Source organism: Neoarthrinium moseri (genome assembly GCF_022829205.1).
Source record: "Neoarthrinium moseri strain CBS 164.80 chromosome Unknown scaffold20_Wmoseri_CBS_16480, whole genome shotgun sequence".
Lineage (NCBI taxonomy): Eukaryota > Fungi > Ascomycota > Sordariomycetes > Amphisphaeriales > Apiosporaceae > Neoarthrinium > Neoarthrinium moseri.
This window is the reverse complement of record NW_026055134.1, coordinates 240785-255694: the sequence shown is the minus strand read 5'-3', so window position 1 is coordinate 255694 and position 14910 is coordinate 240785. Positions and strand designations below refer to the sequence as shown.

At 54.9% G+C, this 14910-nt stretch overlaps 5 protein-coding genes across 5 annotated transcripts; 4 read left to right on the top strand and 1 right to left on the bottom strand.

Moving 5' to 3' along the window:
* Nucleotides 1-1534: 1534 nt before the first annotated feature.
* On the top strand, nucleotides 1535-2803 carry JN550_006072 (uncharacterized protein; the record flags this gene model as incomplete). Its single annotated transcript, XM_049317771.1, has 3 exons — nucleotides 1535-1863; nucleotides 1994-2201; nucleotides 2279-2803. The coding sequence occupies 3 exons, from the start codon at nucleotides 1535-1537 to the stop codon at nucleotides 2801-2803; spliced, it is 1062 nt and encodes a 353-aa protein (XP_049171958.1).
* Nucleotides 2804-3489: 686 nt separating this feature from the next.
* Nucleotides 3490-4269, top strand: JN550_006071 (uncharacterized protein; the record flags this gene model as incomplete). The annotated part of the gene is made up of 1 exon (XM_049317770.1): nucleotides 3490-4269. One exon carries the CDS (start codon nucleotides 3490-3492, stop codon nucleotides 4267-4269), a length of 780 nt encoding a protein of 259 aa, XP_049171957.1.
* A 785-nt stretch (nucleotides 4270-5054) lies between these two features.
* On the top strand, nucleotides 5055-7442 carry JN550_006070 (uncharacterized protein; the record flags this gene model as incomplete). Its single annotated transcript, XM_049317769.1, has 5 exons — nucleotides 5055-5396; nucleotides 5447-5568; nucleotides 5621-7137; nucleotides 7191-7303; nucleotides 7362-7442. The coding sequence occupies 5 exons, from the start codon at nucleotides 5055-5057 to the stop codon at nucleotides 7440-7442; spliced, it is 2175 nt and encodes a 724-aa protein (XP_049171956.1).
* A 1093-nt stretch (nucleotides 7443-8535) lies between these two features.
* JN550_006069 (uncharacterized protein) lies at nucleotides 8536-10009 on the bottom strand (the record flags this gene model as incomplete). Its single annotated transcript, XM_049317766.1, has 3 exons — nucleotides 8536-8715; nucleotides 8771-9906; nucleotides 9967-10009. 3 exons carry the CDS (start codon nucleotides 10007-10009, stop codon nucleotides 8536-8538), a joined length of 1359 nt encoding a protein of 452 aa, XP_049171955.1.
* A 3337-nt stretch (nucleotides 10010-13346) lies between these two features.
* JN550_006068 (uncharacterized protein) lies at nucleotides 13347-14733 on the top strand (the record flags this gene model as incomplete). The annotated part of the gene is made up of 5 exons (XM_049317765.1): nucleotides 13347-13646; nucleotides 13723-13784; nucleotides 13865-14123; nucleotides 14174-14498; nucleotides 14540-14733. The coding sequence occupies 5 exons, from the start codon at nucleotides 13347-13349 to the stop codon at nucleotides 14731-14733; spliced, it is 1140 nt and encodes a 379-aa protein (XP_049171954.1).
* Nucleotides 14734-14910: the final 177 nt, after the last annotated feature.

Genomic DNA, 14910 nt, shown 5'->3' with positions numbered 1-14910 from the left:
CGCCGACAAGCTGGATTCGCCTTCTGAAGTCTACGGTGTAATTTGTGCATCAGACTATGGGAGCGCACAACAGGATTGGGGCCACGGCTCCGGATCGTCGCTTATGCAGTGTGACTCGACCTCGCAGCAGTAGAGGGATTGGTCAATTGACACTGTATGCAACTTGCCCTTTGGCGAGCTCCAGCGGAGGGGACGGGCCTAGAATGATGTGGGAGTTGCCTTCAGGTGTACCGTAGATCTGCAACCTATAATTCGTGGATCTCGTCTTGAGCTGAAGCTGGGACCAATCCGGGTGCTCAGGTTAAATACTTAGATAGGCCTCTACATGGAGGCCCTGTAGCTCTATCAACACCTCCCTATTGAGGGAATGCCCAAAGTGCCTGTCAACACTAAGTTGGCATAACAGGTTTCTCATTCAAGCAGGCCATCTTCTACTGTTAGCGAGAATCTTGAATAGGGATCAATGTCTACGGCAGATATCCTCCGTAGATAGCATCGCCTATAGCTCACTGCCAACACACATTCATTGGTGGGAAGCTCGCAGAAGGTATCAGACCATAATCGCGCGGCCACTAACAGACCGGGAAAGCCAAGCTACTATAAGCTCCAAGATGTTATACCTGCATGACTGGCATTCACATACGCACTCGTAACACGTTCATGGACTCGCGCCTGGCCACCCACCACATGACTTGAAGAACGCACTTTCTTCGGGAATCGAGAGTCAGTGCTAGACCGCAAACATCAGCAATGACAGCAGTGGGCCCCTTCGCAATGCTAAACCTTGGCCCCCAGCCTCTCCGGCTGGCGAGTGCCGATAGTATGATCCACAAACAATGGGACCCCTCCAGCACCAAGTACGCCGTCGCCCAATGAAGACCTCTGGAACCGCAAGGATCAACTCTTCAATAGCCACAGCCCTACCTATTGCAATCAACGTCGGTAAGCAAAGCGAGGTCTTGGGTGGAGCAAGCGAAAACGAGGTTGCGGTATCCCGGGGAGACCCTTTCTCACATGTCCCACAGATTGGCCAGGCCAGCTCATCACAAAGCCCCGAACATGGCTGAACCTAGATCTAGAAAAAAATCCCATGGGGTAGCGTATAATGAGTGCGGGAGGTATACTAGTAAGTGGCGTTCCTAAAGGAATCCCGCCGCCAGTGATCCTACGCCCACAGCGGCTCACGCCATTTCTATTCCTGGGTGTAAGTGGGCAGACCCATACGCGCTCCCACATCATATGTAGGGACCCAGCTTGGTCATCATTGTGCCCAGGCACTCGCCCGGGATAGCAGGGTATCGTAAGTTGGCTGAGTCGCATGTGCCGCAGAGGCGCATACGCTTGACAGGGATCTAACTCCGGTACTGTCTCCATATATCAAGTTGTTATCCCCAGGCCTGCTCCCGCTTAAGCTAATCTCGAGCCTTTCCCGTCGCAACAATGCCCTTTGCCTTGGGCATGCTGTGATTGGATTTCGAGGGTGTCATAACCCGGACCAGAACCTCGACTCAAGTAACCGATCTAGCAAATCACTATGTCGGCAACACCACCATCAAGCCCGACGTCGACGCAAGCCGTCGTTACTGTCGAGGCGTTGACGACGACCTTTACACCACCGGCGACATGTAACGAGATGCAACTGTCGGTCATGTCCTCCCCATACTATCAAGTATGGCTTAATGAACCACAACCGGTCCCGGGGACCCGATACCCCAACTGCTACCCGTCCGAGTTTCTAAAAGACTACACCAGCGAGTTTAACAAGACCAGCTCGATTGCGCCGTTGATGAGCCCGCTGGTGGCTCCGGTCAATTGGGTCACAGTGCAAGAGTTGGACAATGGCTACATTGCATTATGTCCCTCGTAGGTGGTCCTTTCCTCTCAAACATACGGACCGGAACTATCGGCGGATCTGGACTTTGCATCGGCGATGGTTCTAATCTTACGCGTGATTGAGCCTATCACAGGAAGCTGACGCGTTGTATCACTTTAGGGGCTTTGGCATCCATCTTCCAGACTCGCCAGTTGACAGTAACCGACCCGCTTATGGCGCTACGTGTTTCAGCCAGTTCACGGGTGGGAAAACCCTCACACTCAGTGGCTTCGATGATGAAGGCTTCACGGGGACAGTAGCACTTGCTTTCAAAGCCACAGACCAGGCGTACGCCCACCCAATAGACGGGAAGAAAGCCAGCATTACAGTAAGTCATCATGAGTCACACATCCGATGATGCGGACGCGCCAATATCCCTGATCCACTCAACTCATGCATCAGCAGGCCACTTCGACGAGCACACCGTCCGCTGCTGGTGTCACTGCTACCTCATCGGCAGATGCCACCGAGGATACCTCGGACTCGACGAGTCGACTCAGTGGCGGCGCCATTGCTGGAGCTGTAGTCGGCTCTGTAGCCGGGCTCGCCCTCATTCTTTTAGCCGTGTTCTTTCTGTTCCGCCGGCGGCGCAACAGCCAAAGCCAACCCTACCCTGAAACGGGCGCATATGACCAACAAACCAACAAGGAGCTTCCTGAGATCCCCCCGGGCGCCAATGACAGCCCTGCGACACCGTATAGCCATGCAACACCGTATAGCCATGCGACGCCGTATAGCCACGCGCCGCCGCAGTACCACCAGTATGGGGTAGCTGAATTACCCGCAGCACAATATGTCGAAATGGAGACCCCGCAAGGTCCGACCTCCCAGTTACGAGAGATGGAGGGCGGGTGGCACGGAAGCGAGCTAGGAGCAGAGGGCACAGCCGGGCTTAAAGAGTCCCGTTTGGGTGATCCTGGATACAAGTAAAACATGGGAATGGGCTACTTTCCGCCCTACACGTGGCAGAGCTGCTAGAAAAAGCACCCGAAGCCCTCTGTCAAAATCGCACAGACCGGTGGGAGGGCACGAGATACCAGTGACTGATGATTTAGCAAAGCGCGGAGTCGGAGTACACTTCTAACAACATATATTTATTGGGACGCGATTTCGCTGGCACAAAATATAGTCCCACTATTCACCTCTCGAGCCACTACTTTAATAAGACAGTCAGGAACCGCTCCCTATTTCCTTGTGACTGAACTTGTCTTGGCGGCATATTTGCAGGCTTGATTTGGAGGGGTGGTCCCGGGACTGTAGATAACACAGGTGGCGGCCGGACCTCGAAGCCGCGGCGATTTACCATTGTTACAAAGACACTAGCTCCGTGAGGTCTCGGGGTCAACGAGCTGCAATAATCAGGGATAATTCCACCAACAAGCCGAATCGTTTTCGTTTGATTTGACACTCTGATATCGGCCTGGGTTAACAAGGGATTCTCGCCATGGCTCCGTAGCGATTCGGAGTACAATGGTGCGATAAACGGCCAACGGGCTTGGTCTATACATATAACGTCGTGTATACTTGAACAAGACTCTGGATTCATCAAGTCAAAACAATAATCACCATTTTCGATCGCCATTAAGTTGCTGAAACTTTCCTCTTTTGCTTACACAATGTCTCCTTCAGGATTACCCGATATTCCCAAGATCAATCTTTCCTTTCCACTTGTCCCACTCGCTGTCAAAGCCTTCGAGTACACCAAAGAGCACACGAGTGAGATATTGTACAACCATACAGCACGCACCGCCTACTGGGCTCTGATACTCGCAAAGAAACTGCCGCAGTTCGCGAGCATCGACGTCGAGGTTGTGGTCGTGTCGTCCATCTTACACGATGTCGGCATGGCTACAGACAAGGGCATGCTGAAGAAGGAGCTGCGGTTCGAGGTCGACGGCGCCAACATCGCCCGGACCTGGCTGACGGGCCAGCTGGCGGAGGAGGGTGGTGGCTGGGACGCCCATCGTGTCCAGCTCCTGTGGGACGCCATTGCGCTGCACACGACGCCCTCGATCGCGCTCCACAAGCAGCCCGAGGTCGCGCTGATGCTCATGGCGACCATGGCGGACCTCTCGGGGCCCAACTTCCAGGGCGGCGGCCTCATCACCCTGGACGAGTACAAGGAGGTCGTGCGGGTCTTCCCCGTGGTCGAGCTCGGAGTCGCCAACACTAAAGCCACCATGTGCGGTCTGTGCCGCGACCGCACCGAGGCCTCGTTCGACACCCTTGCCGGCGAGTTTGGGCGCAGGTTCGGCGTCGACGGGCAGGGCGGCGGAAAGGACGAGTACGAGAAGGAGAGGGAGCAGGCGATTGGGGGCCTTGTCGACCAGATCATCAAGGGTGTGGGATATGTGGAACAATTGGGTAAGGAGATCGCACAGGAGGCCAGCCAATGAAAGGTACACAAAGTTGTATACCTCACGGAACATTTTCTATACAGGGTCTTCATTGAGTGTCACAATGAATACAAACAGACGCAGAAAAATTCCCCCGTCATCATTGTTTATAGTGATTTGTTAGTGGTTTAATGGACATAATGAGGACGAGCAACTTCCGGCCATGCTGCGCCTATCACTTTGCTCTCAGGGAGTAACGGGGCAAGAATATCTCTAGTGTGTTGAAAAATCGTTCTAAGTCTTTCTATAGCAGTATAGCCCTTATACTCATGCTAGGAGGGCCACATCTACATTCGGCGCAGTCCGAGAACGGTCGCTTGCTATCGCCGCAGTTGACCGGACTCCTAAGATCACCTTCGCACGGGCGCCTAATTGTGTTGGCTTTTATCTGCAGGGTCATTAATTGCACTATATATATCTCTCTCTCCATATTGTATTTGACATATTTGCGCGGAAACGCATGCATGAATTATGTAGAGATTAATTTGTAATCATTCTCTGGGCAGATTCCTCTGGGGAATCCGATCCGGGACCTTGGCTTTGGTACGTGAGGTGGATAGGAAACGGCGCTTGGCGCTGTGTCCCGCTTAATCTCGGACCGTTAGCCGACGGCCATCCATCACGCCATCAGCATTCCGGGCACTGACTCCCAACTCCAACAACTCGAGCTGCCGACAACTTTGTCGGACACGGTGCAGGTGGGCGTCGACAGACCTAAGGACCTGCTAGTGACCTGATCATCGCTGACAGAATCGGCCAAAAGTGTACTCAAGCCGTCCAGACTCATGTCGCCAGATAGAGGAGGCGACGCCGTGGAGGCGCCGCCGGACCATGGGGACGGTCCGCGCGCGGCTCGCCTGCTCCCCGAGGGCCGCCACTTCACCTTCCGAGGCGTCGCGGTCGGCCTGCTGGTCGGCCTAGTGATCTGCTTCTCCAACATGTACTTCGGGCTGCAGACCGGCTGGGTCTCCATGATGACCATGCCGGCGAGTCTGCTGGGCTTCGGCATCTTCCGCGTGCTTGCGCCGCACCTGCAGTTCCCTTTCTCGCCCGTGGAGAATGTCCTGGTGCAGTCTGTGGCTGGTGGGATGGCCATCATGCCATTGGGGTGTGGGTTCGTTGGTGTTGTGAGTTCGTACTCCGTCTCTTGGCACTACAGAATCTAATTGGGTAAAAGATGCCGGCGATGAACTACTTACTCAAGACCGAGGAGCAAGGTCCCTTATTCCTAAGCACATGGAAACTGATCATATGGTCTTTGGGACTATGCTACTTCGGGGTTGTATTTGCCGTCCCACTGTACGTGATGCTAAGTTTTATCCATGGTAGAAGATTTACTGACCTTCAAAAGTCGCCGGCAAGTCATCATCAGGGAGCAGCTCAAGTTTCCGAGCGGCTTCAGTACCGCAGTCCTCATCGGTGTTCTTCATGGGAAGAATCAACCTGAGGCTGGTATGGTTCTTGATCCCTCGAAAGCAGCAACCTTTGGAAGCCTAGCTTTAGAGAATCGCCCTCTTCTGGAAAGCGAGGACGTTAATGATGAAGGCGAGGCGGATGTTGACGATGAATCGCTAAGACAGCCCTCTCAAAAGTACAGCTGGGGAGCAAACATTCGGCTGCTGTTGATCACATTCGGGATCTCGGGTTTCTATACGCTATGTACTTATTTCTTGCCCACACTGCGCGGTCTACCGGTATTTGGCACCTATGCCGCAAGTGTTTGGCTTTGGGAGCTGAATCCCAGTCTTGCATACGTGGGACAGGGCATTATTATGGGACCAGCTACAACTCTGCACATGTTACTCGGTGCAGTTGTCGGCTGGGGCATACTGTCACCTCTCGCGAAGCACATGGGGTGGGCACCTGGCCCGGTCAACGATTGGGAATCCGGAAGCAAAGGCTGGATTGTATGGATATCGCTTGCAATCATGCTGGCAGACTCAGTCATCAGCTTGGGGTACATCGCCTTCCGACCTCTCGTCCAGAACGGACCGGCCTACCTCACGTCCATCAAGGAGAAATACAGCAGCGGTGGCATTAAGGGGCTCCTTCAGTCACAGCCCTCCGGATATACCGCCGTTGGCACCGATGATGATGATCCGAGGAACTCTACTGATCAGCGAACCTCGATATCCGAGCTTCTTCCGAGCCAGGCTTTCCAGCAGCAAGATGGCCATGAGCGTCGAGTCTGGGATCATGACGATGCGCCTCCGGAGCAGCTTGTCGGCAGTAAGACTGTGAGCATTGGTATGGTCACCTCGGTGCTCGTCTGCGTGGCAAGCATTCACATTACTTTTGGTGATCTGGTCCCCCTTTATGCGAATATCATTGCCATACTCATGGCGTTGGTACTCAGCATCATGGGCGTGAGAGCTTTGGGTGAAACAGATCTCAACCCAGTGTCTGGCATCAGCAAGTTAGCGCAACTCTTCTTCGCCCTGATCATCCCGCAGTCCAATAAGTCCAGTGTCTTGATCAATCTGGTCGCCGGTGCGGTCTCGGAAGCTGGAGCACTCCAAGCGGGCGACCTCATGCAGGATCTCAAGACTGGCCATCTTCTTGGTGCCGCGCCAAATGCGCAATTCTGGGGCCAGGTCATCGGTGCGACCGTTGGGGCTGTCGTGAGCGCCCTGATATATCGGCTTTACACTGCCGTGTACCAGGTGCCGGGTGACCTCTTTCAAGTGCCCACAGCCTATGTGTGGATTTTTACTGCCAGACTTGTCACTGGAAAAGGCTTGCCTGCTATGGCTCGAGAGTGGTCCATCGGAGCCGCTGTACTGTTTGCGGTCCTGACTGTCGTGCGCACTAGAGCCATGGGCAAAAATTGGCATGCTTACATTCCTGGCGGCATAGCAGTTGCTATCGGTTTGTCATATCTCATCCGTGTTGTTCCTAGCTCAATAGCTGACTGTGTCTAGGCATGTATAATGTCCCATCATTCACTTTGGCCAGAACGATTGGCGGCTTAGTGAGCTGGTACTGGAGGCAGCATCTCAAGAGGGAAGATACACCTCTCATTGTTCTAGCCTCGGTAAGAATTTCGAGTTTACTCCCCACCTCACCCACTTACTAACACTCAGTCTGACTAGGGTTTCGTCTTGGGAGAAGGGTTCCTGAGTATTGTAAACTTGATTTTGCAGAGCGCGCGTGTGCCTCATCTTCAAAGTTGACCATCTAGACTCTAGCCTATGTTAGCCATTACTAATGTCATCACCTGACGCTGTCCTAGAAGCCTTTGCTTGACACATGTCCGGATCTCTAAGCAGACATTGGGCTTTATTTTATATGCTAATCGCCAACCGACCTCCACAAATGCACAGAAGCTATGTTAAGGAAGTGTAAGCACAGGGGCCACCTGGGCGTGCCCAATATTCTCGCGGAAGTGATTAAGAATCAGCCGTTGTGATAGAAGCTTTTTGGCTAATTGAACACTAAGACAATGTTCCTCGTTGAAGAAAAAAAAAGGCCTTTGTAATCTGCATGATAAGGAATCGGGATAGTCGTATCTCCTATGGGCGCTGATGGAGTCGAGAGTGAGTCATCGCCCCAGACCCAGCCTTCCCGCCGGCCAGGCTCCCCGTCTCTCGGCACAGTGCCTCCTCACTAGTCCTATAGCAGTATGCCAGTCCTACGCAGTGAAACGCCGTCACCTGTAACAAGTACGCGGATATTGGTGGTGTAGATCACCCGGTCTTGAGATCACAATTTTTTCATGGTCCATTGCACACGCGAAACAGCGAACAAAGTTACTCATCGCGGTCTGAAGTTGCCACCTGTAGTAGAATTGTCCCTTCATGGGAGCCTTCAGACAGAAGATGTTGACGATATTGTACAAAGTCTGGAAGCACTGGAGTGGTTGGCATACCTGAACCAGGAGCCTAAGCAAAATGTCGGGGTAGACGAGGCGGCATGAACCATTTGAGACAAAGATATGATACGATACAGCAGTATGTATTAGTGAATAGTTTTTACGGCAGTGATCAAACTGCGTATGAGCAACAGCAGACCTAGTCTAAGCGACGTTCTGTACCGCCGCCGATATCCCAAAACAAACAAAGTACCCAAGGTATCTGACCAGGAATGCGCCTTGATTCCCAAAAAGAAAAAACGGCCCCCCCATATATAACATCCCATTCGCCTGATCGTAACAGCCCCTGCTAACTCCCGTTTCGACCCACGCTTGACCCCTTTTGTGTAAACAGCCCCTCCGAACCACTAGATACAAAATCCGGGGACAGAGGGCACATGGCTTTGCTCCTATGGCTATAACCGCAACGTTTCGTTTCCCTTCATCAACTCCACCAGGTACTCTGCACCCATCTGAAGCATTGTGCTCTTGCTGTAACCTCCATTTTTAAGATTCGGGACGATCTCGGCAAGGTCGTCAAACCCTGTCTTGATGATCGTCCTTCTCCTCTGCTCGGATTTGATATGGTTCCGTCTCTGTAGCCGTTGTAAGCGATGGAACGAAGAGGATTGTAATGCATTTGTCACATACCTTTGCTTCGTCGCTGAGATTCTCCCTAGGTGGTTTAGGCCCGTTGACGTTTGACTTGCGCCGCCTCTTACCAGGGGCGCTGGCTGAGGATGACGCTTCGCTGCTTGCGTTGAGGTTGTCCTTTGACTTCCGTTTCCTGGCAGCGGCCTTGGACGAAGGTCCCGCATCCTCTTCGTCATCTGCCTCCTCCTTCACCTGGCTCTTCCTCCGCTTCTTTGGCGGACCGTCTACGTCATGCGGCAGCACGGAATGCCCGTTCAGCTTGCCGTTGCGTCCACCCACCGGGGAGTCGTTGCCATTGCCTAAGGGGCTCGGAGGTCGGGTGTTGGTGGTGCTGTTGCTGAGCTGGAAGCAGTCTAGGTACTTGATGCGGTCGTTCACGAGGACGTCCGAGGTCTCTCTTTGAGAAGAAGGGATGAAGGACTGAGGTCCCGCAAAGCTCCTGTCTGTTCCCCATCTCACGTCCTCTGGAACCTGCTGGGCTACTCTGTGACTGCTTTGCCCATGGGGATTGCCAAAGGCCATATCAGCAAAGAGGTTCTCATCGCGATGTTCAGTCATGGGTGCCACCGGAGACTGGATGGTGGCGGGCCGCATGGGGCTGCTTCGGCCAATGTAGTGATTCTGTGGCTGGGGAATGGGATGACCGGTAGGTCGCCCTGGCTGAGAGGGCAGGACAGCACTGCGGCCGATGCCATTGGAACGAGCAGCCTGGCCGCTCTGGAGTGCTGTCAAAACAGCAGCAGCGTCTGCACCAGAGCTCTGCCCGTGGGACGAGCGCATAGGCGCTCGTTGATGATGCCTAGGAGGCTGCATCAGGTGAGGGGTAGGGACATGGCTCGGCTGGAATTGGAAGGCATCGAAGATATTGCTGTCTGAGAAGTCGAAGACCGAAGGGGAGAATGGTTGCGCGGGATGGTGTCCGTATGCGGTGGCAGTGCCCATGAACTGCGGTGGGAGCTGCTGCCAGGCATCGCTAAAGTTGAGGCCCTCCCCGAACGACACACCGTTGAAGGGGCTAGAGGCAAGTTGCTCGAGGATGTTGTTGAGGTTGTTGTTCTCTTCCAGAGAAAGTAGCGGTGGTCCTGGCGCTGGCTCGGGCGCTTCGAAGAAGAGATCGTCTCTATTGATCGAATCTGTGAAGAAGTTAACCATACAGCCCACCTACGTTGTCAGGGCATTGTTCAGACACGTACAACCGAACGGGCCAGCGCCATTATATGGCTGTGACGACCCCATTCTGGGACGCTGTATAGCAAGCATGGGTGCTTCTTGCGTGGAGAGTGTGGTGTATGGCTCGGGTAGAAGAGCGTGGGTTGGAGGCGAGGCACCGGAAAGGACAGGGAGCAATACGCTCGTGGTATTCGCGTGGGTAAGGTCGAGGTCGAGGTCGAGGTCTGTAGCAGGGGAAGTCCTTTGGTATGGGAGTGAGTGTCGGCGTTGGGGCACCCGGCAACAGTGTGTATAACAACAGGCGCTCGATCACAGGATGACGGTGTGAGGTGCTGAGGGTTGGTCGGGGGGGTTTATATGGCGTGTCTCGGTGGTGGTGACGGTTATGACTGTGGTGACTGTGGTGACTGTTTGGTGTCGTCCTGGCCGAGTCGCATGTGCGGCTCGCGGGTCGGCGAGCAGGTGTCTTTTATTTAAGTCGACAGCTCCTGGACAGATGCTGGGGCGGTATCTCGTCGTCGAAGCCGCATCACGGGTGTTGCCCGGATTAGGAAGGGAACGGAGTGCGGGTTAGAAACTACTGCACGCCGTTGGGCTCAAGCATAATAGTCGGCGTGTTATAGCTCTGAGGAGGAGGGCGAGGGCGAGGACGACATCTGTCAACGGCGAGCAGCTCGCGCGTCAAGTCAGATGGCCCGGCAGACGCAGACAGGGTTGGAGCACAGGAGTACTATGGTAGGAGGACGGGCAGCATGGAGATGGGACAGCCCATCCCAGGTACGGGGTCCTCAAGCGGAAGTTGGAGTTGCGTGAAGACTCCCGACGCTGCACCTGGCAATGGGGACCGCGGGAAGGGTGTGTGTGGAGTGGTGAGGGCCACGGTCGACGGTCGACGGGGAGGAGACAGGACTGGACCGGGACTAAACAGGACTGGAGGCCATTCGCTTCCCTGGAGAAAACGACCGAGCATCCTGGTCACTCCGCGCCGCCAAGTAATCCACACAGAGTTGGCGGTCACCTGCAGGCTCTCACTCACACTCATACGCACACGCACACGCTTCCGCAGGCCTCTCAACAAGACAAGCCACAACTCTACTTTGTGTGCTTTAAACACCCCCCCGGTCCATAGCCCGTAGTGGGCCTGGGGTATTCCACTAATCAGGACACTTTCACCTAACGAAGCCGACGCTTACTTTGGCCGTACTGTACCATCTTGTTTGTCACTTAGTTACCACAGACCCAAAGCAAAGACCCTCCAGGGGACCCGGGGACTAGGGGGCCCTAATGTACGAGACACGGCGGCCTTCACGCACGCACCTTGGCCAGAGGGAGAAAGGCTGCTTGGGCTCGGTTAATGTTGACTATACCACCACCGCCCCCCCGATTCTTCCTCTCAGCCCGTCACCCGAGCTGCCAACCCGGTTGCTGGGAGCATAAACCCGCCATATGAGATTCGTGAAGATCACAGCGAAGCGGGTTCCTGGATGAGGCATAGACTTTGATCGAAACCCCCAGGGATCGCGGACGACGGCAGATGGTGATTGGCGTGTGGATTCTCTCTCGCTTAGCCTGTCGCTCTCCACCTCCGGTACAGTCGGGCCCCGGGCCAGGGTCTCGTAGGTAGGGAGGGTTCTGCACATACCATCGTAGTAATAGCGAACTTTGGGTGTTACGAGCCGTCCTGTTGCAGTTATCACCAATACAACGGAGAACCCCAGATCTGCATATACTCCCTTTGTCCCCTAGCGTTCTCCGCAGATGCAGGTCGGCCACTCATGCCACTTTGTCGATTACTCTTGTACTATGGGTAGTGTGTGCGACCAGCCGACCTGGCTGACTGACACTTGAAGGCTGACTGGCAACTCGTCCAGTTCTGCAGCGAGCGGCGTGCCTCATTCACATGTCAGAAGGACCTGAAGGCAGAACGCCAACTTGAGGTCCCCTCTTTCTCCGCGTGGAGCTCTCGCGCGCGCTCTCTCCCTTCCCTTCCCTCCCCTCTCCGTCCCACACGAGGCTAGTCGAGCGCTAGATCTGAAGCCGAGCCGTGGCACGGATCAAAGGGCTTGTCGCTCGTGGTCCAGCTCGTGTCATGGGAGTATTTGACATCACCTCGCTTTTTGCGACTGTCTGGCTCGCAACCGCATGTTTCATCGCGCCAGCTCGACAACTTCCCGTTTCTCCCAGCTAGCTTCCCTAATCGTTGGGCTGCAGCACCGCTGTCGCTACCCACACCTACGCTGATAACGCTGCGAATCCCATTCTTTCATTTTCTCGTTTCTGGGTTCGTCGGAGCTTAAAGGGTTGTCGCAGCATGATTTATGCGTGGCCGGGTTGCATTGCCTTATGACTAGAAGGGAAGGCGGCCAACTGCCACGTTTTCCACCAAACCATCCCTCCCGCCATCGACTCGACAAGCGAATCTCGACCCGAACTCTCAGTGCCATTAGCCAGCCAGCCAGACTGGTCGAGGTTCGTCCGAGACTGTCGTCCCCATCTCGCTGACCTCGCCTCCGGACCTTGTGGCCATTCGCACCGCCGTCCGGCCTGTCGCCTAACTGTCCCGGCCGGTAGTTACCTGGGGATCTAGCCTCTACCGTACGACGTGTGTACAGCCCGTAGCGCGCCAGGACCAAGCCCAAGGCTTTTTCCAGGGGTCTCCAAGCCAAGGCCATTTCCCACGGTGTGCATGGCGTTTTCCGGGCGCTCGTTATGATTGCAGTTCGGGTCTCCTTACTCTCTTGGATGTTCTGGAACAAATCTCGAAGCCGTTTTGTTTCTCTGGGAGCTGAGCCTCTCGGCCTGATGCCCACATTGCTACACACCACCCTTTTGTTGTCGCTCGGTCTCGGAGTCTTCCGTCCTCTGTTCCTGAATTTACTGCACGTTGCGCGCGCATCAAACCGACGCATCACCCCCTTCGGCAACTGCCTGTTTCTGTCCACAAACGCAACCAGCCTGCCGGCCCTTCGCAGCAGCATCTCGTCAGCAGCGGAGATTCGATATCCGGGGTGCAGGCCCGTTTCTGCGCGAAACGAGCCCGAGTAGAGATTCCAAAACTTGACACAACCTCTAATCTACCTGAGTGCCTGTTCAAACGAACCCTCTGCCCATCCCGAGATAGTCGATCTCGAGGCGCCCGCCGATCTGTCAAGTCGGGGCTCAGTGTTTACCCTTCTGGGCGATCGCCGAACCACGACAGATTGGCGATCCCGCATCTCTTTGTACCTTGCAGGCAAGGCAGGAGGTTGTCCATGGGCCCACGCTCCCACCGTCCCACGGCCACCTTGTAATCAGCGTAGTATACCAGAACTCCCGTCCCGACTGATAAACTCTGCCCGAATCGGCCGGATCTTATCTCGAGACGCAGACGCTGGTGGCGCCCGGCGACAAGAGGGTTGCAGTAATGACATCCTCAGTACGACCTCACTCTGCGACCGTAAGGCGCGAGTGGGGCCAGGGTATACCACCGTCCTTGAGGCCTCTAGTCCGGGCTTACGTACTTGGGTATGCAACTGCTGTCGCTCCACGACTGCTCACTCTGGTCCTACGGCAGTATGTTACGAAGAGGAAGCCTAGTCTGGACAGGAGCGTCACACAACCCTCCTTCTTGCCATCCCTGCTGCACATCTTTCGCGAGGGTCTGGACGTGCGACGTTTCCCGGCGTTTTGTGCCCTCCTAGTTGGCGGCTCAACGCTTTTAGAAGTAGGTATTCATTCGTATCTTATCTCCTGAGCGCCGCCGCCGGCCATTGGCTTCAGACGCTGACCTGAAACCCCAGATTCCTCTCTTTGCTCTCGTTTCTCGACTTGCATCTCGTTTACCACCCCTGGCCCGACGAAGGTAAGTTGGCAGCTCGTTGACGGCTTGGTCCCAGTTTCATAATTTGAAATAAAACATCAGACCCGATCTGACTATATCAGATTATCGCGATTCTTCTCAACATTCTGTGCCGCCTGGCTCAGTCTCATATTACTTCAGTCGAAACAGAGTGACGCATTCACGGAAAGGGTTCTCGTCGAACCTGAGGATGCACAGCCACCCCAGGGCCAGTATCAGACGATTAGGTATGCCGGACGGACGCTGGACTTGACCCTTTTTGCCCTGACACGGGCTCTCGACGTGGTTGTTGGCGAGGCATGGGCCCAACGACACCGCAGATCGGGTCCTCGATGGACTCAGGTGAGTCTGCTCGCGAGGTGGAGGTGTGACCCGTACTAAATCTGCGACAGCTTGAATCCACGGTATCCAAGTTGACCGATCCAACCATCTTTGCCATTTCCAGTGGGCTTGTCATGTGGTCTTGGTTCTACTACCCATCGAAACTGCCTCGAGCATACTCGCAGTGGATTTCCACGGCGGCGGCCGTGGACCCTCGTCTGATCGAGGCATTGCGACGTTGTAGAAAGCGTGAGCTTCGTTATGGCGAGGAGACGGGCCAGGCCCCTCTCCTCCAAGCCATGGCTAAAGAGTACGGGTGGCCGCTCGACTGGGGTGATCCGGCCAAGTCGGTGCCATACCCATGCGAAATGGTGCATATGGGCTGTGGCCCGTCATGTGAGTGGCATTTCTTGTCACGGTTCTTGGGCTCCTTCAAGTGGTCAATGACCACGTACTTGCCACTCAACCTGCTACTCGTAGCCCGGACACCGAGGCTGAAGGCGCTGAAAAGAGCCCTGGTCTCTGCAGCTCGGTCTTCGGCGTTCCTGGCAGCGTTCATCACGTTGTTCTTCTACGGTGTCTGCCTGACAAGGACGCGAGTGGGCCCCCATCTGATCGGGAAGGACACTGAATCCCGGAATAAGATCGATGGGGGACTCTGCGTCGGGACAGGCTGCTCCCTTTGTGGGTGGAGCATTTTCCTTGAGGTGCCTGGGAGAAGAAAGGACATAGGACTGTTCGTTGCGCCGCGTGCAATGGCGACCCTTCTTCCTCGACGGTACTCTCTGGACAAGCAGTGGCGAGAAAC